Source organism: Peromyscus maniculatus, chromosome 21, assembly GCF_049852395.1.
Source record: "Peromyscus maniculatus bairdii isolate BWxNUB_F1_BW_parent chromosome 21, HU_Pman_BW_mat_3.1, whole genome shotgun sequence".
NCBI lineage: Eukaryota > Metazoa > Chordata > Mammalia > Rodentia > Cricetidae > Peromyscus > Peromyscus maniculatus.
This window is the reverse complement of record NC_134872.1, coordinates 38,137,017-38,164,886: the sequence shown is the minus strand read 5'-3', so window position 1 is coordinate 38,164,886 and position 27,870 is coordinate 38,137,017. Positions and strand designations below refer to the sequence as shown.

At 43.9% G+C, this 27,870-nt stretch overlaps 1 protein-coding gene across 4 annotated transcripts in view; it reads right to left on the bottom strand.

Moving 5' to 3' along the window:
- Aff3 (ALF transcription elongation factor 3) overlaps positions 1-27,870 on the bottom strand; it is a 480,967-nt gene that overhangs the window by 212,093 nt on the left and 241,004 nt on the right. For all 4 annotated transcript variants that reach the window (XM_076557428.1, XM_076557429.1, XM_076557430.1 and 1 more), the window contains one exon: positions 20,145-20,192. In XM_076557428.1, the coding sequence (XP_076413543.1) occupies positions 20,145-20,192 (48 nt within the window). The remainder of the gene's footprint in view (positions 1-20,144; positions 20,193-27,870) is intronic.

Genomic DNA, 27,870 nt, shown 5'->3' with positions numbered 1-27,870 from the left:
TTTTAAGACAGTTTCCTGATGAATACAGCACTTTATTCAGGAGCTCTCCAGTAACTTCTGATAGACAACTTGTGGGTAGGGTAAAGGTCACTTCATTTTATACAATCCCTAGGGGATGAATCCATCTCATCCACAGTACTGTCTTCAACATCTGTGGTGGAATATAGTAAGTGCTCAGTAAGCATGCCCAGATGAACCTGATACATTTGGAATCCTTCCTAATATACTGATGGATGGTGGGTTTTTTTTTTTAATTAAGGTTCTCTGGAGTTTGAATCAATATTGGTCCCTCTAAAACAACCTCACAGATGATAAATAAACAAGACCTATGGTCACTGGATGCTGGTCTGGAGTGGAATGCTCAGTGTGAAGAGCAGGTGATTAGAAGCAAAGATAACTCAAAGGCAGCTGAGCATCCTGCTAGTTGCTATGCAACCCCAAAGTCCTGCATATCCTCTGCTTCCCTGGCCTCTAACCTCGCCACACCTGTTCCCTCACCTAGGAAATCATTTCAACACTTACACTGTCAAGCAGTCACCAGGTATTTATGGAATACCCACAGGGCACAGAGCAATAAAATTCTTGCTTACTTAAGTCGGCAAGGAAAGCGACAGCAAAGCGGAGGATTAGTCAGAATGCCTGGGCAAACCAGGTCCAAGCAGAGGCATTAGGCTGCTAATCCTCCAGCGGACTGTGGTGAGTCTTGGCTTTGGTGATTTCTAAAGTAGCACCTGACAGACTGTGTCTCTTTGCACACGTCAAGCTGCGTGTGTGCGGCTTCCCATGTCTGACGGTGAAATCACTTCCAACTTAGTGGGCTAAAGCAACACATGTTTATGACCTTACACATGAACAAAAAGGTTTTGGCAAGGACATTTTCTGTCCTGGAAGCTCCAGGGGAGAATTTACTCTTTGCCCCCTTGAGCTCCTCGAGGACATACATGTTACCTGGCTTATGGCCTATCCTCTATCTTCAAAGCCAGCAAGTCTTCCTCTTGTTCCCTCCTCTCTGGTTCTCTCTATTTGTACACTACTTTACTTCTAAGGATCTTTGCAAGTATACTGCATTCAGAAGATATTCTAGGACCACCTCTAATTCCAGGTGAGCTGATTAGCAACCATAGTTCAAGTTCTCACCTTATAACCTAAACATGCTCTGGAGACCGGGATGTGGAGGGCATCATTCTGCCTGGTTTTATCTACAGAGATTAATTAAGGGCCATGTATTCTATGGGTATGAACCGGGGACCCTGATAAGTCTGTTTATTCCTTTGGGAACTTAATGTGCTAAAAGGAAGGTAATAAATAGATAAAATATTGGTTGCCACCAAAAATAGCCTTACATCTAAAACAAGATTTACAGTTTACAAAGTACTTTGACAACCACAGATGTCTTGTGAGAACCTCAGACCTACTTTGCGGGACAGGTGAAGAAGGTCTGATTGGCTCTGATTTATAGATAAGAACACTGGGTTTAGGAAGGGTTTTTCATAAGGCCATAAAACCAGCAGATTCCAACCTGGGGATGCAATGCTGATCCCCACTCCCTTTCCACTCCCTACTCTGCAAGGACAATGGCAAATGTCCCAACAACTATGCTGCCAAAACACGAGGTCCTGTTTTCCTTCTGTGAATAGGAGAAAAAAACAAAACAAACAAACAAAAACCCAATGAGAGGTTGTCCAGAAACTTAAACATGTAATTCATGCTTCTTCTACAGCCGAGGTTCCAGGCACCAGATTCCCCATCCATCAGTTCAGGGCTCACCCCTAATCCACATTGTGGACAGTGACAGGATTTAAAAGGGCTGCTGCTTCTACAGACAGAGTCAACCATGTGGCTGAGAAGAACTGGAGATGTGGGAAGAAGACATCCTTGTTGCAGGTTTCCGGTCTTTGCATTCCTCCATGAGGGATACTACCCAGTGGCTTTGGTTAGTAGGCATACACATACAAATAGCTTAAACCTCGCTATTTCTTGTAATATTTCACTTAACGTTTGCCACACCTCTATTTCCCCACAAAGCTTCACATCATTTATTTGGAGACTCCATGATCAGGTTTGTTCTCCCTCTGATCTCCTAGGGCAGGGTTGTCCTACTTTCTTCTTTTAGAAAAAAACGAGCCCTATCCAAGAGACGCCATGAAGGTTAGTGAAATGTGACCAACTGATGACCAGGTAAGATGCATAGAGTGGATGGCAAGGAATCAGTGGCTATTTATTTTTTTCTCTACACTGGGTTTTTTCTTTCCTTTCAAGAAGTGGGCAACTAAGGAGGCTGCCTGCAGTGGCCTCCACGTGGAAGAGATTATTCCTGAGGTGAGGCACCACTGTCTTCCTTCCCACAACCCCTGAAGGTGAAGCATCTGTAGAAGCTAAAGGTTCATGAGCACCTGCTGGCCCTTCTTGATAAAGCCACGTGGGACTCAGCTACGAGCAGCTTCTGGCCACAGCATCTTTTCCGTGTGAGACCTGCTGAGCCCGAGGATCCCCAGATGCTCAGTGTACACATCCTTCATGACTCTGACTGGCAAAGGATATGGAAAGAGACAGTCACTGATCGAAAGGAAATATGTAAGTGTAAACACAGACTGGGAAGTCGAGTGTGCCTCTCTTAATTGCCTAACACAATTCCCACTACGTGCATAAATTGCAGTTCCCATTAACAACACCATGAATAATAATCAGTTTACTTTCTGACTTGTATCTAAATATACCTTCTATATGATTTCATCTTTTATGCAGCTGTTTAGAAGCAGAACGTCTAATTACAGTTCCTATTAGTCAACATTAATTTTCCCCCCTTTTGCCATGGAGCATATGTAATGACTGATCTTCTAAAAACAGAATTTTTTAGCATATGGAACAAATCGTGTTATTATTAATGCATTCCCAGATGACTCTGCATTTCAATTCCCTTAATTATTTAGTCATTGCTGATTATGTCTTTTTACCATTCATTATCCCATTTCTTGCAACACAGGCAGTTTATTCATTAAGTGTCAAAATGAAAAGCTTGACCTCCAGGAAAAAAAAAAAGATAATCAGGAAAACTGACATATTTTTAAAGGTCTGCGTGTCCCCTCTTGAATGTTTTCAAGCTGCATGATGACATGCTCTACTCGAGTTTTTCAAGGGCATCCTCGGGTACTAATGCCAGTGCTGGAGGCAGAGGCTGGAGGCACAGCAAGAAGGAAGGTGTGGAGCTACTCACATGAGACATCACAAAAGATGAGGCCATGACCTTAGCTGTACCACCACCACGTTCCCGCTTTAAAGAAAATTACAATTTGTGTAGTCGATTGTTAGACCTGTTTTATTCAAAAGCTAACACAATGTTTCAAAAATAGTTAAGCAGCCCTGAGAAGCTCAGGACAAGTAACATTTACTTAAATTAAAAGAGAACAAGCTCTTAATGAGGATTCATTGTGTCCGCTGGCTGATCCCACTGACGTTATAAAACCCCATTTTGACCCTGACTATTTAATAAGGCTTGGGTACTGTGATCTCCATGCAGATGCTGGCTCATTATTTCTGTGAGGTCTGTGTACCCCATCTGAAACCAAATTTACTGCAAAGATAAAACAGCAAAGGGAAAAAATATGAAAGGAACAAGATGGTTGAGAATGTGAGGAAGCCAAAGGAGATGTGGCCTGTCAGTTTCTACTCAGATAGATCCTTAACAAAGCTGTTAATTTGGGATAGAGGAAATCATAGCAAGACATCTCTGGGCTTCCCCAACTAGATAATGGGCACCATATAGCAGCCTGCCCCCACGTGGAACAACTGGTAAACCTTTTATAAGGCGTATTTATCTTGTTGCCAAACAACCCAGATGATGGTGCCAGAAACGAGTGCTACTGAACATGATGTTATTATGATAGAACAGACAATAAACACCAGGTAACCAAAAGTGGGTAGTGAGCAAGGCTGCCAATCATGTGAGAGGGAGGGAGAACTACTTTCTTAGAGATTGTCACCAGAGTACTATGACACTTTCCCTTTGCCCTCTGTGGGCAAGGGAAGGAGGATAGTTCTTCAAAATCTTTGTTTCCTATTTCCCAGTTGTTCATCTGGCTCTGTCTTACAGTTCTCATCTCTCTGGTGATATCACCTGTATTATCTTGCATGCTGTCTACCATTTCTGTAAGAATAGCGTATTCACTGTGGTCATTTGAATAGCCTGTTTTAAAGTTCCATTACCTGTGACATATCAGATTCTGGTAGAGAACACTGCTTTGCCTCAATTCCCCCCCCCTCCCTTTTTGGATGCCTCTGCACATCCCCCCTCCCAGACAACCATATTGTCGTGTCAACAGATACTGAAGTAAATATGTTCTGTGCTCTGCAGGGAAGCCTTCCCCTAGTTGTTTTGTTGTAGATGGAGGTCTGTGTTCATGTACCCAGGAAGTGAGCTACATGTGCGCTCCCTCTGGGACCTGCAATCAGTCTCGCCCATGGCTCCAAAAGTTCTCTTTACACAGCTCTCCTAGTTGTTACCCCACTGTTATTCTGACTCCGTGTTCAGGAGTCGGGTAGGAAAGATATCGTGTATGCTCTGATTGCTACTCATGGCATCTTTTTTTTTTTTTTTAAATTATTTATTTTATTTTATTTGCATTGGTGCTTTGCCTGCATGTATGTCTGTGTGAGGGTGTCAGATCTTGTTGTTAGAGACAGTTGTCAGCTGCCATGTGGGTGCTGGGAATTGAACCCAGGTCCTCTGGAAGAGCAGCCAGTGCTCTTAACTGCTGAGCCATCTCTCCAGCCCTACTCATGGCGTCTTTCAGAAGCATTGCAGCCTACTCTCTAGGTGGGAGGTAATGCACACTGCACATATCCCACCCTCTTCCAAGGAGCAGAACATTTAGTTTCCCCGGGCCTTCCCTAAGGTAGGCTTCCAGCAGGATTCCTGGAAATGCACTCCTGCTTTTGTGGCCTGGGATTGGCAGAGGGCATGAGTCTGTGTCTCTGCAGAGGCCGGTAGCTGCTATTCACCTCCTTCTGCTGTAGAGGAGTGCAATTCTCCAGGCTGGCCTTCTGTGTCCTTCCTGCAAGCTGAGGATCTGATCAAGAGGAGATGGGTCTGGATGGAGGTTCCCAAGTGAGGTGTCTCAGGATTTTCCCAGGTCTCCTCTACAGGTGCCAGGTAGAGGGGGCAAACCTTCCAGTATGAATGGCCGGCCCTACAACTAGGAGCCCACACTTGACCTTTAGCAAATATTGCAGAGTTTTCAGCTGGGCTTCTCACTCAGCTCGTGGCCTTGATGAGTGTCCCATGTAAGCGACACTCAGGTTGTCCTGAAGACCCCCTCTCTATAGCTCAGGCTGTTTGCCCTGAAACTTGGGCTCTCTTATGAGTTTTGTAAAATTTGTTGAATTGTTAGTGTTCTGGTCCTCTGCTCCCCCCCCACCCCCACCCCGCCTCCTTACAGGGGGACGGGTGCTTCTTCAGACAGTCAACCCTAAGCTGAAATTTTACCAACCTTTATCAAGTTCTGTGCAGTTAATTCCTTTTGTACGGTGACCCTGGCAGAGACATGCTGACCACTGTTGTGTCGGAAAAGAAAATCAGTCAGAAGACACTACTTCTAATGCTGACTATTCCTTCACTGTTCTTCACTTTCAATGAAAACACAGGTTAACGTCATAAACCATTCACACAGATGAGACTTCCCATCAAAGATAAAGCCAAACTTGGTAATCCTAGACACATTTTAGTTCCTACAAAAACATGAATTGTCTATACGTAAAATTCCACTTCTTCCTTAAGAGACAAAAAGCTGTCAACCACCTGTCAAAAGAATGGTCCACCAGGGGGTGCAGTCTGCACTGATTTCTTCTGCAGTTACTCAGTGTATGGACCTGAACTGTGGTTCAAAAAAATCACTTTGCAAAGTAACATCTTACTACTTCACATTAATTCCAAGGAAGGCTATTCTTTGTTTTATTGTTTGACAATCAATTTCCAATGATTCCTAACAAATACTTTTGTTTTTACAAATTAATGCCAACTTGTAAAGAAACTAAATAAGCATTTAAATTCCTTACGGAAGTTTGCCATTAATGTTAATTATTTCTAATAATCAGTAATACTCAGCAATTAAAAAAATCTAGCAAATATCATACATACAACTGGGTTTTCTAGACCAAGATTTCTTCAAGTGAACGTCATTTCTAATAAATCTGAAAATAGTCATTTTAACAATAAGAATGTTAGCAGCTCATAGCCATCATTTCCAACACAATGTTTATTTTGATCACAGGTTTACAAACTGGTTCACCTCCAGAAGCACATTTAAAGAAACAAAAGCCCACTGTTAGACATGCTGATTTGCAGGGACACGTGAATCTGCAAATTTATCTAGCAGGAGATGTTATAGCCATACGCAACAGGAAAGAGAACAATAGCTTTCCCTTGGGTAATGTGCGACACACTGCAGTCTATGGTGGCTCAAAGTCACATGTTTGGTGGGCAGCAGAACTGCTTCAGGTTCAAGCTCAGTTGGAAATTCTTCTTCTGGCAGCCAAGGGAGCCCAGGCCTCAGCACCACCACCTCACCTGACGTCTCTTTACTCTTTCTGTCTTTACTCCCCCCCCCCCCCCCCCCCCCCCCCCCCGGGAAAGGACTGCTATTCAGTGTTGCTTTTCCTCGGGGTGACATGGGTAGTACCATGGACCACAGAGCTCCACAGACAGTAGGACCACCCAGGCCACGGCAGAAAGCAGTCTAGCATTTCAAGGTGTGTTGCTAAGTAACTAGTTAATGTATGCTCCGGGCCAATGTGTAAGGACGATCAAAGGTGTCTCTGTGCTTGCAAGGCTCCTTCGTGTGATGGCTTATGCAACCAAAACCTTAGTCCTATATCTCATGAATAGTTAGCAGCTTTTTCCCCCATACAGAAACAGCAAATGCAGCCATGATGCATCTTCTTCAGGCTGAAGGGAGTGAGGTAGACCAGATCCAAGGGGCTTGAGGTACTCTTCCGCAATAGTCAGTCAGATGTTTAAAAAAATGTTTGTTTTTTTTTTTGGACACAGTTCCTCAATAACCACTGGGATTGGTTCCCCTAGAGACACACAAATCTGCAAATGTTCAAATCCCTTGTATAACTTGGTACAGTTTTGTGTAAAGCCTACTAAAATCCTCCCATATCGTTTACGTCATGCCTCTAGATTACTTATAATATCCGACACACATTATCAGATCGTTATATTGGAAACTTTTGGGAATAATGACATGAAACAAGTCTATACATGTTAAGTATGGATGTGGCCATACTAGGTCTACCATCACAGCTCACGACAGAGACGAGAGGCAGATGATGCCAAACATTCATTAGTAGAGAAAGAGCCTAGGATCTGTGAAAAGGTGGAGGCCACAGGGGGCCACACACCAAAATCACATGCGTTCAGTGAAACCTTCGGTGCATGGGAATTCAAGCTGTGGAACTTGTTTTCTGAATCCTTTCTATTCTCCACATACATGTGGAGCCTGTGGGTACAGAGGGCTGGCTGTACTCAGCACGGTATAAAAGGGCCCCAAGCTGGGCTGGGAGAGACCTGAGTTTAACTCTGCCTCTGTCTGCTACTCTTTCTACCTCTCTCTTTCCACCTGGAAGACAGGGATGACACTCCATGAGTGAAGACAGTAACTGCTGTGATGGGTACTCCAACAACACACAGTAAGCAGGATGCAGGTACCAATGGCCCGTACTTCCAACCATGGAGCTCGTCTAGTCCAAAGCCTTAGCATTTAAGGAGAAGAAGGTTACTTAAAAATATTGACTTGACAGGCTCCTTTCATGTTTAGAAGTAAAAGGTCTAGTCTATGAGAGCCTGTGAGTTTTCCTGACACTAAGACACTAGGCTTTGGGAGTGGGTGGAGGGATGTGTAAACCCGAATAATAGCTAATCTCATTTCCTAAATATTCCTTCTAATTTACTGAATATTTTGTTCTCTGCCTTTTCAGCTGATTTTCCCCCAGCGGCATATGCTTTTGCTTTTGATGTGGCACACACTTTAAAAATACATTATTAAACAGAGGAGCCCCATGGCCCTTGGAGCTGATACTCTGTCCCCTGCTTATTCTTAACAAATCTCCCTTTGTGCGCTTTTGTGCAGAAGTGATTAATCATTTCACTATCCAAGGGCTGCTGACAATCTTTCCAGATGACTCCCGCTACCATGACCTCTACTCCCACCCCCAGCATCAACACTTGTGTCTAACACTCTAGGAACCTGCTTTGGGGTCTTTCTTCATACGCAGTGGGCTCCTCCTTTCACACAACAATACCGAGCTCCATTTTCATCTCTTGCCCCCCCTCCCCCGCCCAGCAAGAGTTCAGGGCTCAGTGTGTGCAGGGGATAGTGATGGCTTCAATGAGCAAACACGGAAATGGAAAGTTAAAAAGTCAAGGCGATAACGCTTGTTTTGCAGAGCAGAAGGGAGGTTTGTTTTGTTTTTAAATCTCCCTGACCAAAAAGGACCTGTTGCTGTTTGTTTTCTGGGCCATATCATTCTCATATCGCATGATGCCTGGGGTTTCTTTTTTTCCCTTCCTTTTCTCCTCTGGTGAGGTTCAGCAGTCCTCAAAGGCTATGTGTGTGAGTCCAGCCTCGGCCTCCCCAGGCGCTTAATTTCTAATTTGGTTTCCTGGGAAGTAGCTGGGGTAGGATTTGGGGGCAGGTCATTTAAACCTAAGTGTTCAATAGCAATTTTATCTAACTTTAACAGCCCATCTGTTTTATCTTCTTACAGGTACATGCTGTCAATCTGAATTTTAAATGTATATTTAAAGAAATGACCCAACGTCATTATTCCTAGAGATGGGAAAGCTAAACTCAGAGGGTGGGCACAAAAACATGAGTATTCTGAAAATGTTCATCAGGAGTAGATAAATGCCAGGGCGATTTAGAGTATGGACTTTATATGCATCATAAATCTGTACTTGAAAATATTTACAAGTAGCCATGGCCTAGTATAGTAAATCAATCGTATAAGAGATTGATAATAAGCATGCTGATCTGAAGTTTTGGATTTTTGTTTTTTAACCTAGGGCCTTGCACGTGTGAGGCAAGAAGTGAGCTGTATCCCTAACCCTCTGATCTTAATATTTTAAAGCTGACCTCAGAAGTGTAATCAATATTTGTGGACAGACACTTGAATATAAGAAAATAAAACCCTCTATATATTAATTTCAGGGAACCACAACTCTCTAATTATTTAGAGTTACCACAAAAAAGTAAAGGTATTATGATGAAAACTTTGTTAATAACAAAGTAGTAGCAATAAACAAGGAACTGCCCATCACTTCCCAGGAAATCCCCAGGAAAGAGAAAAGGCTGATAAGTAATGTGTGGGGATGGTGAGCTAGGACACAACGCAAATCAGTATGTGTATAGAACAATCTGTTCCAAACCAAACACCTCAGGCACAGGAAGTGGCCCAGCTCGCTGACTGATCTCAGGAACCAAAGGCTTTGAGGAAGGTAGTCTTTCTGAGAGATATCAGCCAGAAAATGGAGATGCTAAACACAACATTTTTCTGGAAGTTCTAGGTACAAATGGGACCATAAACAGAATCATGAGCAAAAGAAAGAAAAAAGCTCCATGTTTAATAAACATTTGACTTAGGACGGTAAAGAAACCCAACACTGTGCACCTATTGGGAAATAGGGGCTATGAGAACAGCTTCCTAGAAAACCAGAACCAAGAAATGTGCAAATGTGCCAGGCATGTTGTAAAAGTTCTGAAACAGTTGGAGTTCTGATCGCTGTTTTCTCAGTATTTACACTTCATGGCATCCAAAGAGCATGTAAACAAGACATCACACAGCTACAAACAAAAACTAACAGAACTTCCTAAAAACACAGGAATGCGAGGACAAAGGAAAAATTAGCTTCTTAAGTTATTAGGTTCAAATGAGCTAAATATCCATAAGATTACAGGGACAGGTAAAGAATTATGCCTGATTTAAAATACATAATAGTTATCAGGATAGAGGCTTTCATTTTCAAGTCCTCCATTTCTTCTACCTTCAAGCTATCATTCTCTATGTTAGAAATTATTTTTCAGAGATCTGTGTACATACAATGGTAATTTGCAGCAAATCAATGTAATTCTACAACCCTCAATTTGGAAAAAAAAAAGTAACGGAGAACACTGCATGTGGTTTTCATAATAAATACAAGTTTTAAATGTGTGCCCTGAGCTGATCGCTCTGGGTGGATGTTTTAATTTTTCCAAGAGATGCTTTGCATAGACCACATTAGCAGTGAAATCGCTTTGACTTGCAGCCCTTGATTCCACAGCAGCAACATGCTAATTAACCAAATTATCCTTGCAAACTTATTATCTTGATTTCTTCAACTTGTAAAATTCATTATCTATCAAAATGAAAAACCCAATCTCATAAAAGATAATCAAGACACAAGTGGCAGATACAAAAGCCCTGGGCTTTCCTGATGTGCCACACGCTGCAGTAATGACAAGGTCCCTACCCATTTCTGACCACCGATCACCAGCAGGTACATTTTCATCTCTCTTGCATTTCTTTCTGTTCACTGTACGGTGTGTGGCGACCCTTCCACCTAGAGTGGTACTGAGAGTCCGTAGAAAAGTACTGTAAACATTGTTGTTATAGTGAGAGAAGACAACAGGGTGGCAATCGGAACAAGTAACAAGCATAGGGTGAAGTCATTCATTCATTCATTCATTCATTCATTCATTCATTTCTCCCTCTTCATTTGCTCAGCATTTCTCAAGCATCTCTTATGTGCTCATATGGTGTGTCAGTCCTTCAAGATAGATGGACCAATGAGAGATGAGAAAGATCACCACGAAACAAGTATTCTAGTATGCACCCGGGTTCCTGAGGACACAGACCCGGGGAAAGAGAAAGGCTCTAGAGAGAGGCTATGTCAAGTAAAAAGGAGTCAGGTGAGTTTGTAACCTGAAGATAAGTAGGGCAGGGCCCAGGAGTAGGGTGTGGGGTGTGGGGAGAGGAAGGCTGCGGTGGTGACCCTCTTGTAGAAAAGGATTAAAGTGTGGGGTGCAAGCTGGGGAAGCATGGCTGGGCCAACAACACAGGGGTTGGTCACAAAGGCTCTGCAAATGACACACAGCACTCTGACTGTCAGGCCTGGGAGAGGCTAACAGAATGTCTGCACCGTGGAGAACTAGTTGGAGGGGACCTGGATGCCAAAGGTCAGTGGGCAGCCTTCTGGAATATGCAGGCAGGAAAGGATGGTGCCCCGACCTGGGCAGGAGACTGGAGAGACAGAGAGACAGAGAGACAGAGAGAGAGAGAGAGAGAGAGAGAATGAATAGACCTGCTTGAGGAATGGAGAGCTGACAGGCTTGGGGAAGGACTGGATGGGACGGCAGTTAGAGAGTAGAATCCAACAGTGTTAGCAGCCACATTACCGCAGTATTCCACACTGGAGAAGTGGGGAGAGGTGTGAGGTAGAGTTAAGGGAGAGGTGTTCATGATACACGGACATATGGGTAGCTGGACGGGTGCATGAAACTCAGGAAAAACAGCTGGGTTCATGCATTTGACACCTACCAGCACTTGGAAGCTTGTATCAGGAGCCAAGGAACAGTAGCATGCAAGAAATAACCTAAGAGAAGAATGGCAGGAGAGAACCTAAGGACACCAACATCCCAGATGGAAACAGGGAGGAAGGACCACAGAGATAGGAATAATCCTAAAGGACAGCGGGGAGAGACACCAGACAAGCACTTTACCACAGGTGCCGTGCTGAGCATCATCTCTGTGGCTCCCGATACGCATGTGCTTGGGGCTGTGACCCTCTCAGTACAAGCTGATTGACAGGTATGGTAGGTGAAACCCAGGCAGAAAGAGGGGTGAAGGCAAAATGGAAATAAAGCTGCGAGAGACTGGCCTACCTCGGAGGGAGGGAGCAGCCCCAGGGCACACGGCTCTGGGAGAACCTTCTTATTTTCTATGATTTTGTTGTTGTTGTAAGATTGAGATACCATGGAACGTTTACAGGTGTACTCTGAGTACAGGAAGCCAGCAGAGAGACGGTGGTGACAAGGCAGTGGAGACAATCTGCTAGCTCTTGAGTCTGCGTGAGTAGAGGATGGGACTTGGCATCACAGGAGAGGGTTGGTCCCACGTGGGAAGAGAGTGCAGAGAAGGTAGGAGGGGTAAAACGGATGAATGCATCAGTAGCCTGGATTACAGGGCTACAGGAAGGTGTGTGTGTGTGTGTGTGTGTGTGTGTGTGTGTGTGTGTGTGTGTCTGCCATTTTCACTCACAGCTGTCCTGGTGCCCAGAACCGTGAGAAGCTGAAGCCAGCCAGTCCTAGCACACTCAAGAGAGACACCGGGCTGCCAAGAAAAGGTGGAGCATTTATGCAAGCGAGGACACACGGGGGCACAGGGGTACAGCAGGCGGAGATGGACCAACCCAACCAACCACTCCCAAATGCTGGTTGTACTGAACAGTTCTTCAGTATGAAGAGCTTACCGTAAGGAGAAAGCCCAACAGATATGAGGGCAGCAATGGCTGTGATTCTGGGAAGGAAGAACTCAGTGTTCTTAGGGGATCTGGGCAGGAATGGTACCAGGACAGGGCTTGGCGAATTGGACTTGAGGCCCTATTTGCAAGGACCATCTGTTTGATGGGATTTCTAGGTCAGAGTGAGAACTGAAAATGCCAGGCAGAGATGAAGTGGGCCACAGATGGGGGCTCTTTATGCTGGGGGTTGTCTGACACCGAGTTTACACACACATAAACACTTGCCGGATACTTCTGCAAGCAAGTGCGAGCTTATCTGTCTTCACATTTTAAGTGCTGACATCACTTTAGCAGATATATTCATGTCTAGATGCTTCTTCATTAGGACAGTAAACCTTCTCAATGCCGTACAATAACTCTAAGCTTAAGTTTTTAAGGTGTAAGCCTAAGAAACTTTTATTTATTTATTTTTATGTATGCAAGTGTTTTGTTTGCAAGTATGTCTGCGCACAGTGTTTGTGCCTGGTACCCATGGAGACTAGAAGAGGGTATCCAATCCCTTGGGACTGGAGTTACAGATGGCTGTAAGCTGCCATGTGAGTCCTGGGAATTGAACCTGGGTCCTCTGGAAGAGCAATGACTGCTGCTAACCAGCTCTCTAGCCCCGGTTATAAATTTCTCAAAGTCTGATGAACCTATATAGTTATTATACAAATAAGTGTTCTGTATTAAATGTAGAAATCATAAAGAAAAATTAAACTAGGAACTAAGGATGTGGCTTGGTCAGTGTTAGGATGCTTATATAGCACAGGCAAGGCCCTGGGTTCCAGCCCCAGCACCTTAAAAAAAAATGTCACTAGAGAAGAACACTTAAATGAAACCCAAACTGAAAGCAAATGTAGGGTCGGGGTGCAGTCGTGTGGCACAGAACTTATTTGCCAGGTACAAGGCCCTGGGTTCTCTAACAGTAAAATGAAATTTTGTACGAACATTGCATATTGAATAAATCAATAAAGACACACTACCCCTTTAAATGCCTATCATTTTTTTTTGTTGTAAAAAGCATTTGCAATTCTTTCTCTAACCTTTTTGAAATATATAATGTGTCATCCTATTGTATGACACAACATCAGAATCTAGTGTCCCTAAAACATGCACTATTTTTAACTTGTCAATTCAAAAAAGAAAAAAAAGAAAAAAAAAGAAATGAAAGTAAGTGACGTCTTTGAGGGTGGTTTCTCTAGTTTAAAAGTATGACTGCCTACTGTGAGTTTGCACACATTAATATTTTCTGCACAATAAAGGCAGCATTGCAATGGTCACTCTCACCTGTGGGTACAGATACGACGGCTCACTTTTCATCACACACGACTCACACTTAAGCACCTATTTTTCAGAAACTGCTGGCTGGAACACTGAGAAGGTTAAAATAGTGAAGGTAGTTTAAACGGGTTATACGGATGGCAGTGTGTAGTTCCACGGCCTGGACAGAGGAGGCAGGCAAGAGCACCACCTCGGCTTCCCCTCAGCTCCCACAGTCCTGTTCTGTGCTGGTGGGGCTGGACTCTGCAAGCCACCTGCCTGGCCTGCTGATTCTGAAAGGAGCGCACCTCTGCTTGGTTCCTCTTGGGCTGTCTTCCACTAAATCACTTCTCCCACCCACCGCGCCTCTCCCCTGTGCAGCAGGTACCCGGGACACCAAGCACGTGGACTACTTCCTGGCTCTCATCTATGGAACATATATAAAAATGGAGTGCTTTTGATGACGTAGTTGCTACTGCAGTATTGAAATTCCCAAAGTATGCCCTAAAACCCTCTAACATTACTGCAAATGTTGACCAACACTCATGAACAGGCTGAGGTACCTCCCCTTGCTAGGATAGAAACTAAAACCTCACCACTGACATATATTTTCCTGGTTATCTAACTAACTCTACCATCCTGCAAATGGCCACGTGGCTCCTAATGGCGCAGCAGACAAGGAAGGAAAATACCAAGAGCGGAAGCAGCATATTGTCAGAAGGAGCTTCTGGACCTCAGGGTTCCGGTGGCTCTCACCCCAACGCCTATGGGGTCAGACCCACCTCGCATATAGAGACTGAACTCCTTTTGACTCATGGCACAGCATGTACAGAGTGGCCAGATGGTCCTCCGATGAGTTCCCTGGATGCCCTTGGCTGGTAGGAATGTAGTCCTTTATACAGGGCTTCTGAATTAATAATGGTTTTTTATTAAGAATTTATAAAAAAAAAAAAAAAAGTACAACAGGTGGCGGTGGCATATGCCTTTAATCCTAGCACTCGGGAGGCAGAGCCAGGCAGATCTCAGTGAGTTCGAGGCCAGCCTGTTCTACAGAGTGAGATCCCGGAAAGGCACCAGAAAAAACTATGTAGAAAAACCCTGTCTTGAAAAAACAAACAAAAAAAAAATATTTATAGACGTAAAGTGAAATAAAAAAGAAAACACAAAACTATGAAATGCCTTAATTTATGCTTGAATAAGATTATAGGGTTTTCTTTAGTGAACTTTCTATATTAATATCTGGCTTCTTTCTCTTTTTTAAAGATTTATTTTTATTTTGTGTGCACTGGTGTTTTGCCTGCATGAATGTCTATGTGAGGGTGCTAGATTCCCTGGAACTGGAGTTACAGTCGTTGTGAGCTGTTGCATGGGTGCTAGGAATTGAACCCATGTCCTCTGGAAGAGTAGCTAATGCCCTTAACCACTGAGATATTTCTTCAGCCCTCAATTTCTTACAGCCATGTTTCTTTGGTTTTTATTTTTATTTTTATTTTTTTATTTTTTGAGACAGGGTTTCTCTATGTAGCCCTGGCTGTCCTAGAACTCGCTCTGTGGACCAGGCTGGCCTCGAACTCATAAAGACCCACTTGCCTCCTGAGTGCTGGGATTAAATGTGTGCACCACCATGGTCTGGCTTATTTTTCTATAATAAGTAATAGACTATATTAATGTTATTTCTTGACAGTTCTCCCTGAGTTGATTTTTGTTATTAGTGGACTTCAATTTGCCATGAATTAAATCTTTAGTGTTGGAAACAAATGAAAGAAAAATTATAAAAGAAACAGTACAAACTTTTATAAAAAGCTGCTCTGGCCTGCAGTGCAGGGGATGTGACCTGAGCCAGTTCTCCAAATGACCCAAACAAGTCACTGAAAACAAGTCATCTCTTTGTTCCTCATGTTCCAGTAGGCACAGAGTAGCTAATATGTTTTCATCTGGGGCAAGGAGCACGTAGATGGTTGAGCACAAGGCCTCTCTTGTCCCACCACCCGGAGTCTGGCCATGTGACAGGCTGCAATGATGTGCAAGCCATATGACACTGCTCACAATGCACAACCCTCTCCAGAGAAGCTATGTAGCAGGCTCTTCAGTTTTTGGAAAATTAAGGGAAAAAAAATGATTTCCCTGTATTCGCTTGAAGGCTGTTCCATTATAATGTCCAGGAAATGGATCCCTAGAATTTAAACAAGTACCATTTACCCCCTTCATATAAACAGAAGTATGCAACTCTATGCAAATACCCATGACGGATACCTCACAGCACACTCGAATTAAATTAGTGAGTAAAGATGATAGCCAAGAAGAGAATCTGTTCAGATGCTACACACTCAAATAGTCCCTAAATCCAAACCAGAATCTCAAGCACGGGCCCCTGGGTTGTTATTACAAAGGCATAGCACATTGTGGGGGTGCCCTCAGCAGAGTGTAATCTAAAACCTTCTTGCATAAACCTTGTGCATCCTGGATCCTGGCCCCACACTCCTTCCATTATGTTGTAAACGGCTTTTACTGGCTGAACAAATGTTAATGTCATCATATGTTAATGGATGATGCTATGAAAGGCACAAAGGTATTATACCACTTGAGCCTTCAAGGGTGAAATACAGGACAACGTGTGGAACCGTCTACTGCGCGCGTATGTCAGCCAGGAGGGCCTCAAGCACTTATGGCCCATCTCCACAGAACTTGGTGATAATTTCTCCCTTGGAGAAGGGAATTCTATAATTACATACAGATTTATGAGGTCCCAGGATTAAAATTTTCTGAGTAAGAATAAAAAGTAATTGTACTTCGGAATGCATGGTAATATTCAAATGATTTGAAAACAGTCACCTCAGCAAAAATAAAGGTTGGGAGAAGAAGAAGCAGCAGAAGTTAAAGACGCAGTTGGCAATGTGAGCCATAAACCTGTGCAAGTTTCACAGGTGGGTGCATGGCCGCCACACGGGAATGGGAATCCCCGTTCCTGCAGACTGCCTCAGCTCCCTTCCTTCAAGCCGGTGAGAACTAACCCCGACACCTCATCCTTCTAAGCTGCTACCTCCCGTACGCTCCATTCACTGCTCACCATGCTCTTGTTTTCCAGTCTCTCTCCTGGAAAATGTGGCATATCTGCTGTTACTATCAATTAGGTTAGCCGTCTGCCGGGATTTACACTCACCTACATGCTCATCTCTGTTCTCCAGATGCCCCAAATGCCCTCCAGCCCAGCATGTCTATAAATGGATTCCTAGTTCCCCTCGCTCTCTAAAACAGGCTCTTTAAAACATGGCTCACATGTGAGCACGTACTTCCAAACATCTCTCCTCGGCACTCTTTCAATGGCTTCCATCCACCCTTTCTTGTTACCTCTCCTCACCTCTCCACTCCATCTTCCACGCTGTCAGAACATGGAATGGAAATCGCCAATGTGACTGTGGCTCCCTTCCACGGGACCTGACCATGCCTGGGAGGCCAGCACTACCCAGTCCCTCCTATCATCTCTATCCCCCAAGTCTCTAGTCCTTTTGGTCTGTCTTGCCCTCCCTCACAGGGCTCCGACAGGATGAACTCTGCATTGCCTTTGCTTGCGACCCTCAGCATTCCTCAGCCGGTGCCCCATTTATCTTCTAACCACCAGTGAGACCAGCCTGAACCCCAAGCAAGGTCACACAGCACATGGTAAGGTCACGTAAATCCCCGAGAATCTGTCCCAGCGGGTGTAATGTATTTCCTAACTGCATCTCAGAAACCGCCTTTGCTGGCAGGCAGGCAGGTCTACAAGGGCAAGGGGCCATGTCTATTTAGCCCATCCCCTGTTTTCCCAGTTGCTGTTCCACACAGAAAGGACACGGGAACTCCAACTGCCATCATGCTGAGGCATGTTGGGAGCCCTTTGCTTCCTTCACAAGACAGCACCACCCCTTAAATAGTACGGCTTCAAACAAGTCCTCCCGATGCCCTTGGCCACATCAGGTTCCCCCCAAGTGGGTCAAAGAGCAGAAAAATTATGAAGAAAATTGGGCTCTACAAAGGCTGTCCATGGAAACCAGACATCAAAAGGACAACCAACCACAGCCATGACTCACGGCCAACATCCCACGGTGGCTTTCCTTTGGAAGACTCCTTCACTCATTCACTCTACTGCTCACTGACTTTAATGTGGGGCCACAGTCTCAGAGGGATGCTGGTGTGAGACAGATACGCAGAGAGTACGCTAGGCTGCTAGTGAAAAGGAGCCCTGTGATTGTGTCTGGGGAAGATGATCCATTTAGGGAGACGGGGAGATGGCTGTGGAGACCCGCCAACTGAGTGAGGCAGGGGACAGCAGAAAAAAACCCAGGCACCACTGGGGAAACAGCACACCCCCTGGTAACTCTTCCATCATCAACTGCCACTAACGACACCCCAAGAGTCTGGGAACTGGCGTGAAAGAGTCCACCCACGACTGATACCACTACCACCTCTCTAGGACTCGACCTCTTCGGGGTTCTGAGAGGAGGAGAGCTCAGATAGTTCACTAGCTTCACACAGTCCCCCCACCCAGGGCCAGCTAGCACAACTCTGGAACTGCCAGTCTCATAGGCGGGCACTGACCCGTCTGCTCCACGGCTCCAGACTTTTTCTTTGTGCCACACCTGACGGGAGGAGGGCTGTGCAGAGGCAGTGCTGTAGGAGGGTTAGGAGTGGGGTGGACGGGAATATGAGGGTTTCACTAGTTCTCTGTAGAAAATGTAGAAGCTTTACACTTGACTGAAGGGATCTGCTTTACTTAAATGGATTTCAACTTCCTTAGAGAATGACTTTTTGATGTATACATTGAAGTTTTTATTTTAATTTCCAGCCCTGTCTACAGGTAAGAACAGGAAGGCCGGGGCAGAGTATGACGGCACACACCTGTAATCCCAGCCTTCGGGCAGTGGAGATAGAATCCTGGGTCCCAGGCCGGCCTGGGAGACCCTGTCAGGAGAGCAAGGAGGAAGACCAAGGAGAAGGGATGCCGGATGCCAAATTTCTTCAGAATGGGCAAAAGATGATATAAGGAGGTATGTCTAATCACAGAGCGAGTGTGTGTGTGTGTGTGTGTGTGTGTGTGTGTGTGTGTGTGTGTGTGTGTGAGAGAGAGAGAGAGAGAGAGAGAGAGAGAGAGAGAGAGCGCGAGAGCGCGAGTGAGCGCGCGGGGGGGGGGGGGGGGTATACAAATGTAGACAATACAACCAATCAAAGGACAGTGGACTATCTAGCCCTGACATGAAAGTACGTTGAAAGAGTAAAACAGGAGATGCTTATCAGCATCATACACTAGCAGTTGTTTAATCTGAAACAAAACAGACAATATAGATCTTTAAAAATAAAATATGGACTCACTGTAATTAAAGATCAGAAATGAAGTGTCGTGCTTTAAAAACAGTTTTCTTCAGAAGGAAAATCATTATAAATTAAGAAAAACCTAACTTTAGTTATTCTACCACTTTTGGGGAAGGAAAAAAATATCATTGTTGAAAACAATTTGTGAAGGTAAAAATTGTGAGTCAAGTAATGATATAATAATACTGTAGTGTGTTGGTAACTCGTGAAAAAAACATGCAGGATGCCCCAAAAGGTAGAAACATGGTCATGTTCTCTTTACAGGGAATGACTATACCATCTAGTGTCATTTATTTTGGTGTTTTGCCCAGTGTAATAATATCAGCTTTCTAAGAACTGTAATTTTTAGGTTATTTCCCCTGGAAAACTACGAGTGAAGAAAAACTATGGGTTGACAGTGACTTCCTGATTATAAGTTGGAACACTCAGGAAAAAAATGAATACGGCGCGAAAGCCCAACCTGTCTGCCTCTGTGCGAAACTGGCTTTGTAGGAAGGAAGTCGGCGGGAAGGCCGGGCAAACAAGTACCGAAGAAATGAAAGCCTGCGATACAACAGAGAAGTACATTTCAGGCTCCAGTGCTATTCTCCATGTCAGGGCCTTCTGATTCTAATCACATTTAGAAGAAAAATCACAAGGCAGCCCCTGCCTGACTCAGAAAGTAGCACATTAAAGGGGCGCTCGGGCGATAAATCGGTGCATACAGATGTGAGTCCTGCTATACTTTTCACCTAACATCTGTTTTCTGGTCATCTAGCTGATCACTTGAATAGTGTCCTCTCAGTGTGCCTCAAGGTACCACAACAGGGTGAACTCCTAGAATACTGAAAGGAAGGGCTGCTCCATTAGGCGTCCCTTGGGTGACTTCGATGACCATCCTTAGAACAGGTAAACATCGAACAAACCACGACCGACCCTTGGGATAATGTGACCACAGGACTTCCTTCTTCTGGGAAATCTGTGCGCGGCCAATACATGGATAAGATTTAAAAGAGCATCTTACCCGAATTATTTCTTCCACACAGCTGTTGCTTTCTCCAGATCTACTCTCCTGAAAGCAGAGAAAAAATAAATTAGGTTTGATCAAATGGAACGATGTCACAAAGAAGATGATAAGCAAATTTCCAAATTATGGGGGGGGGGGGGGCAAAGCAATCTTGGCCTAAGGGAATGTTTAAGGCAGGACATGCTGATGAGGAGTTTGCCCTGATGGCCAGCTCTCATTGGTCAGTTCTCAGTGTGGCTGTTTCCTCGGGGTTTCCTGGCAGGCAGAGCCACATACATATGCATGCCCACAGACTCGGCCCAGAGCTCTCCCACTATGTTAATTTAAGTGGGGAAGTTCCTAGAAACACAGAAAAAGGTCCGCCATTCTGAGAACCACCCACCCTGGGCTTCATTCAAGCGTGGAAACCATTGACTTTACCACAGAGTAGATCCAGTCTACCCGTGAAATATATGCCACGGACCAGATGGGTACGGGCGGTTACCACAGCTTAAATAAAAGTCTAGTTCACAGCCCTCAAATCCTACTCTGAGCGGCAGGGTGAGTCTAAACTAAATACCGAGTTAAGAGCAGCCACAATCCTCTGGGCATTGCCAAGTAATGTGCCAAGTATGCGGACTGGTGTCAGACCTCACCAGAGCCCCTTTGCTCTGCTGTCCCCCAGGCCCCTCGCACTGTAGACAGCTCTGAGGTGTGGGGGCCTCGGGTCACAGCTGATTGGAGAAAAGGTTAAGCTCCACAGACCCTGTTTAGTTACTGCTGGTGACACAGCCCAGAGCAGAGGACGCGGTTTTACGGGAACATAAAAGCAATGGGCTCCACTGTTGGGTGTGCTGCCCACAGGAAAGTCATTCTGTGGGTCCTGTAATTCGAGGGTGCCAACCACAGCACAGCGCGACACACTGGAACGGGGCATTTTTGTGCTCTGGTAATCAAACCCACTGCCCTGATTTCACAGCTCTCTTTCCTCTAGGAATGCCATCTACGCCTTCTGGAGTTTCTTGTTTGTTGGTTTGTTTTAGCTAATTCCAAAGCTCCGTTGAGCTCAAGTTTCCTCAAAGTGGCCATACTGGACCCTGGCCTTCTCAGTAACAGCCTCCCCACAACTGCCATTCAATATCTAGAACTATCCCCCATGTAGAACACACTCCACGCGCAGTCTCTGTGGCATTCCAAACTGTGTTCCGTACTATATGTATTATATACAATATGCCTGTCAGCTAATTTCAAGGAAAGTGATGAATGCATTTCTTTTCTGTAGTCCTTTTATTTAAGTTTGTCTTTTTTTGAGTCAAGGTCTTACTACACAGCCTAGGCTAGTTTGAAATCTACCATCCCCCTGCCTCAACCTCCCAAATTCTGGGGTTATATACATTACCATACTAGGGTACTTTCCGATAGTCTGAGGTACATGAAGCAGATCAGAATCTACTCTAGATGTTCACAGGATGACAGAGGTTTGCAAGAGATGTATGCCACCTTACTCCTTGTCCTGGCTAATAGGTCAGCATGAAGGAAGATAATGTTAGACTTGAAAAAGTCCCACAAGTGACTCCAACTTTCTCTGACATACAATTAGTGATTTGTCTGCCTCTGCCAACGGAGGCCCAAGAAGCTGACACGAAGGGACTGCAGTGTAGGATGCCTGATGTCTAGCTATAGAAAATTTCTTGTCCATAGATGTTCCCCCACCATAAACACTGTCCTTGGAATGTGTTGTCTCTTAAAGCAGGCCTTGACTAATTTGTTTACGAAAGGGAAGCTTGGGGGCAAAGGCTATATAGAAAAGTCTCAGTCAGGCCAGAGTTTCAGCGGCCCATGGGATGGCTCCTCTGGTGTTTAGTGGGAAGAATTAGAGGTCTCAGTTGGAAAATTTATCTTCAAACCCCCAAGCACTTCTCTTACATTAAAGTCCCAACCATTCTTCTGAGAGGACAGGCGGACAAAGCAAACACTGAACTCTCAATGTACTTCCTATCGTACTTAGAAACAACTAGAAGGAAAAATCTGGCCTCACATTACCCAGGTAATACAACAACTTACTAAATACACTTCAGATGAAACGTTAGGTTTAAGTCTTTAAATAACCTCTTTTGGGGGCCCAGAAATAGTGCAAGAGACAGAGGAGCAGGAAGTTTGGGGTATTGTTTCCTACAAATGTCAGAGAAGCCACATCCATGAAGTCTCATCACTATGGCTGCCTAAACAAGAACAACAATCATGGAAGAGGAAATCTCATGGGCCTTAACCCCAGAGAACTAGAGGGAACTAGGAATGCTGAAAGCAGGAGGCAAAGTCTTCCCCAGAGAAGAGCACACCAACTGGACATCAAATACCAAGTGGTCATCCCTGAAGTCATAGACATACAATAGCACTACATGGATTGAGCAGGCTATATTCATATATTCAGGAATATACAGATCCATACACACATGCACATTCACACAATAATTAAAGTATCAGAGACAATGCATTTGAGAGAGAGCAAGGGGATTCAAGGAAAGGGTTAGAAGTAGGGGGAAAAGGGGGGAAATAATATAATTATATTTTAATTTAAAAAAAAGATTTAAAAGTTCTATGAAAATAAAACCTTACTTTCCCTTGCCATGATGTCTATAGGGGACAAACTGATCATCCAGCAATGTTTCCCACTATCTTCTAAGTTCCCACTGCCTTACTTTAGTAAGGGTACACAAAGAGAAATGTGTAGCAGATGCACTGCGAAGCACTTTAGTTTCTGTTAGTGATGGAATACACAGGATTATGACACTGGTTCACCTCGATGGCAGTGCAGACTTGATGGCCAGGATTGAGACAGTAGACCATCAAGACAAGGTACCAAAATGATGCCCAGACAATGGGTTTCCAGTAGCTATCTCAGGAAGTCCCACCCTTGAATCAGAGCTGGAATAAGTCGGGGAAAATGACCCCTTTGGGGGTCATTCCAAAATCCCTATGGCAGCAAGTGGAGCCAATGCAGCGGTCACACATCTTTTCAGCAGTCCTCTAGTTGACTTTTCTGTTTCAGGTAAACTCCCTATGCTCAATCCTTGGGGCTGTCTCTAGTTGAGGTGAGGTCCATGTTTGAAGTGGGGGAAAGAAAGGATTCTGATAGCATTTAGGTGAAGTTCTTCTTCTTCTTGATGTTTACACATTATTCAACACTTAGTCATAGCCTCTCAATCCACTAACCTCCACATCATACACAAAGAAAAGGGAAGGAAAACAGGAGAGGAAGAGAGAGTCAAAAATCTTTGTCCTTTCTAACTAATAAAGAGTAAGGGTGTATGTCCTCAGAAATGGGAACACAGAATGGCACCCAGGCGTTTCCAAATGCATAGACGGACGGGGTAGGTCAGTGAGCAGGAGAGTAAGGGGCCAGGGGCTTTCTGCCTTTCGGGGATCTTTCTCAAGTCTGATTTGTACTACTGTTGTGTGCTTTGATTATATTTACAATGTGAAAACTTTCTGTGTGTATGAGTTAAAACACGCATGCAATTTACATCTGCAAAAACTGTGTTTATATTTTTCACAATAAAATCACTGCTTCCCTCGGAAAGGTACCCACTGAGAAGGAGGCTGCACGATATAAGTTTTAATTACTCGGGTTTTTGTTTTTGTTTTTTTCCCCTGAGGTTTTGTGGCTGTTGTCTCATGCTGTGTCGCAGAGCGGCTGTTCCGTATTGACGGTGACTTTGATGAACCGCCTTCATTTTTCTATCATTACATTCTGAAATCTGTCACAACAGTCTCACCTCATTGAAACTCCAACTACACTTCAATTAAGAAGCCAGCGTCCCCAGCCGATTCTCCTCCACAGCCTCGGTTTGTTACACGCTTTCCCCAAAGCCTACCACTCACGCACACTGCACAGATTTCCTGCCAGGGAAATCTGAGGACTCAAGTTCTGGGAAAGGAGATCTCAAGAAGCAGCCAGGAGCATCATGCCCCTGACAGCCCAAGTCCCTAATTATCATGCTGAGCACAGCACACTGGAAGAAGCAAGGCTTAAGGAGAAAAGGCTCCATCAAATCAGGGTGAAATGGCATTTCATGGCGGAGGAGATGAGCTGCACACAGGACACATTTTGAAAACAGTTTAACTCTTCATCAGACACATTTCAAGGAAACTTTCATTCATAAACAACGTCTCTGTCAGCAAATCCTCAGAAGACCCTTGAGCATTTAAAAACTGTTTAGACCACACATACACCTAAATATTCCTACAGTATTATTTTTAAACAAGTCTCACTATTTTTCATTTACAGAAAGCCTGAGACAAAGAAATTAGGTATTCTATTAAAGCTATGAAAACAGTTCCCCAAGATCTAAGCTAACACCAGGAACTGCCATGACTTTGTGGGAGGCCCTATCTCTACAATTAAGTCCCAGCCTAGCCAGAGCTCTTGAGCGCAGGGTGACTTGGGAGCAATCAGGCAGATGGCCTGTTGGCTCTCAAATTCTGCTTCTCTCCACCTATCCTGACCTGTTACCATCCAAGGGCCACACTCTCCTTCTCCCTATCTGAAGCTGGATCCCCCATTTCATCTCTGCTCTTCAGCCTCCCAGCCTTACCTGCTCTGTTCACCCGAGTGCCTTTGGCTCTACCATTCCCATCCAGCTCAGCCTCTGGGGTCTTAAGTGTTACCACCAAGCCTTGAGACATCCAGACACTCAGAGGGAGACAAGCAAAAGCAAAGGGACAGGACATAAAGGGCAATCATAGCAGGTAAAAAGAGCGACAGTGGAAACAGCAATACCAACTGAATGGCAGATTACAGGGTTTGGGGGTTCACTGCAGAATGAGGAAGAGCCAGGGCACAAGCAGAGCATCAGAGAAGACATTTTAGGCAAGAGGGAAGGAAGCAGGGCAGGCCTGCCATGGTTAGAGATCCTCACTCCATCCCTGGGTTCCCTAACAAACTAAGGGCACTACCACCTAAAAATATATAAATTATTCTGAAAGGAAATAGAACATTTGCACAAAAAAATTACATAAGGCTAAAATGATAGATACAATGAACTTAGAACACAATGTAAATAAAAACACATGAAACTGGAATCTTTTGGAAAAAAATCTGATTTATGAAGTAAAAGCTTGGACTTAGAGCCCCAAGGCAATAAGTAATATAAAAATCACCTTCACATAGGGCTTCTAGCAAGGTAATTGAAGCATTCCCTTTCATAGTAGAAATTCATAGAAAACAATGCAAGTTATTTTTATTAAAAAAAAAGAAAGGGAATTCTCAATACTCCACATGAAAATAAATATAAAACCCTTAATACATTATTAACACACATCACTCAGGAAACCATCAGAATTAATGGTATGTACTCTAGGAATGAAACGGGGGGTTAACATTTAATTTTAGGAACTTTGAAAGTACTATATCACAAGAGAAATAAGTAAAACTGTGGTCAGCTAAGCTTGCTGAATTTTTAATCATATACTTGGTAAAAGCTACATGATTTTATTTTTCTGTTATTAGAAAAGGCAATTAAAACCATAGAAATCAGTGTGGAGGATCCTCAAAAAGCTGAAAATTGATCTACCACAAGATCCAACCATATAACTCTTGGGAGGATGGCCAAAGGACTGGACTTCTTACTACAGTGATGCTTGTTCATCCTGCTCGGTGGTGTTCTAGTCACAATAGCCTGAACTTAGAAACAGCCTAGATGTCCATCAACTCATGAATGGATAAGGAAAAGTGGTACATTTATGCAATGGAATGTTATCCAGTTGTTAAGAAAAATAAAATTATAGTTTGCAGGTAAATGGAAAGAGAAACAATTATCCTGAGAGAGGTAGCCCAGACCCCACCCCCCAAACCAAACATTGCATGCTTTGTCTTTTATGCTGATGTTAGCCTTGAAACTTCAGACATGTATGTTTCAATTAGAACAACTCTGGAGGTTAGGTAGCTAGTGGGGACCGGGCAGGGGTCTTTAGTTCTCTCCCCAAGAAAGGAGAAATTGAACATAGTGTTATAAAGAGATGCAGGGGAAAACAGATGAGGAGGATTAAATGCAGAGGGGGGGGGGATGAGAGAGCAGAGTAAAGGAGAGAACATTAAAGACATAGGTTAATAACTGTAAAAGCTTTCTAAGACACATACATATATGAAAGGAACTTAAATTTAGTCACCAAATAATGGGGAGAGAATGACTCCAACTGGATATCTTATGACATCAAGTAAAACCTCCCATGCAAGGAATAGGTTACATCTTGTTGAGTCACTGGCCAAATGGGTCCCCTAGACTCCTCCCCTGACACTGGTAATGAGATCAAGAACCTGAGCCTACGTAGGCCATAGAGGAAAACCTATTGCTATTATTCTGCTAAATGAACATATCAATATTCCCATTGACCAATGCATTGTTAAACCCTAATTAGAGAAGCTTCTTCTTGCAGGACATGGTAGTTAATATACATGCACAACTAGACAATGTGCAAACAGCGACAGACTCTGGACCACTCAGCCCTCCTCTCAAAGCTCAGGGATCTATGTGTAAAGAGTATAAGAAGCTGAAGTGTGGAAGATGCCAAGGAAACAGTGTCTTCCAGACACAACAAGGCTGATGAACATATAACTCAGAGACTGTAACAGCACACACAAGGCCTGCACACATCCAAATGAGATGAAATCCCAGCAAAGAGAAGGGGAGGTGGACACAAAGTCCTACCCATAACCAAGAAAGTTATCTTCAATTATTACCTGCTGGAAATGCTCTCTCCAAAGGAGTGACACTAGGTATATCAACCACACTCCAGCGCAGGCCCCTATTCTCAGGAATAGCGGGTCAACACAGAACAAACTCAGTGGAGCTATGTGTGTGCACATGTGCATTATTATTGTTGTTTGTCTTTTAGATTGTTTGTTTTACGAGACAGGGTTTCTCTGTGTAGCTTTGCGCCTTTCCTGGAACTCACTCTGTAGCACAGGTTTGCCTCAAACTCACAGAGATCCGCCTGCTGGGATCCTGAGTCCTGGGATTAAAGGCGTGTGTCACCACCGCCCGGTGTTGTTTGTCTTTTTGAGTTTTTGTTTGGTCTTTGAAAACTGTTTTGGGAGAGGAGAAAGAGACCAGGAGCACTGACTATGAAGCTGGGTAAGAGGGGAGGATCTGGGAGAAGATGGGGAGGGAAAAGAACATGACCAAAATAAATTGCATATAAAATAATTTTTAAATAAAAAAGCTCAATGAAGATTTGTGTAATAGTATGAACAATCTTAAAACATGAAAAACCCCATAAACTATACGAAGAAAAATAAATGAGGATAACTTTAATAAGAAATGACTAATGTGTATGCACAAGACAAAACTTAGGGAATCTACTGAAACTGAAAAACCATACCCAATGGATACAAATACCTTCAAATTCTAACACATAATGTAAAACTAAATGAACAGAAGGAGAAGAAAAACAAAACAAACAGCATTAGCTTAAAAGGATGTAGCTAGGCATAGTGACTCATCCCTGCCATCCCACACTTCAAAGGAGTATTGTCACGAGTTCAAGGCCAGCCTGGGCTATAGTACAAAACACTATCCCAAAACAAAACAAAGCAAAACAATCATGGAAAGTTGGGTAAGGTAAGTGCTATTTTGAAGTGCGCCACTGAGCAGCATCAGAGTATTACTTACAGTATACAAGTGATTTGTATTTAATTATAGAATATTCCCATCACTTCAAAGGAAAACCTCCCTATACTTTTGAA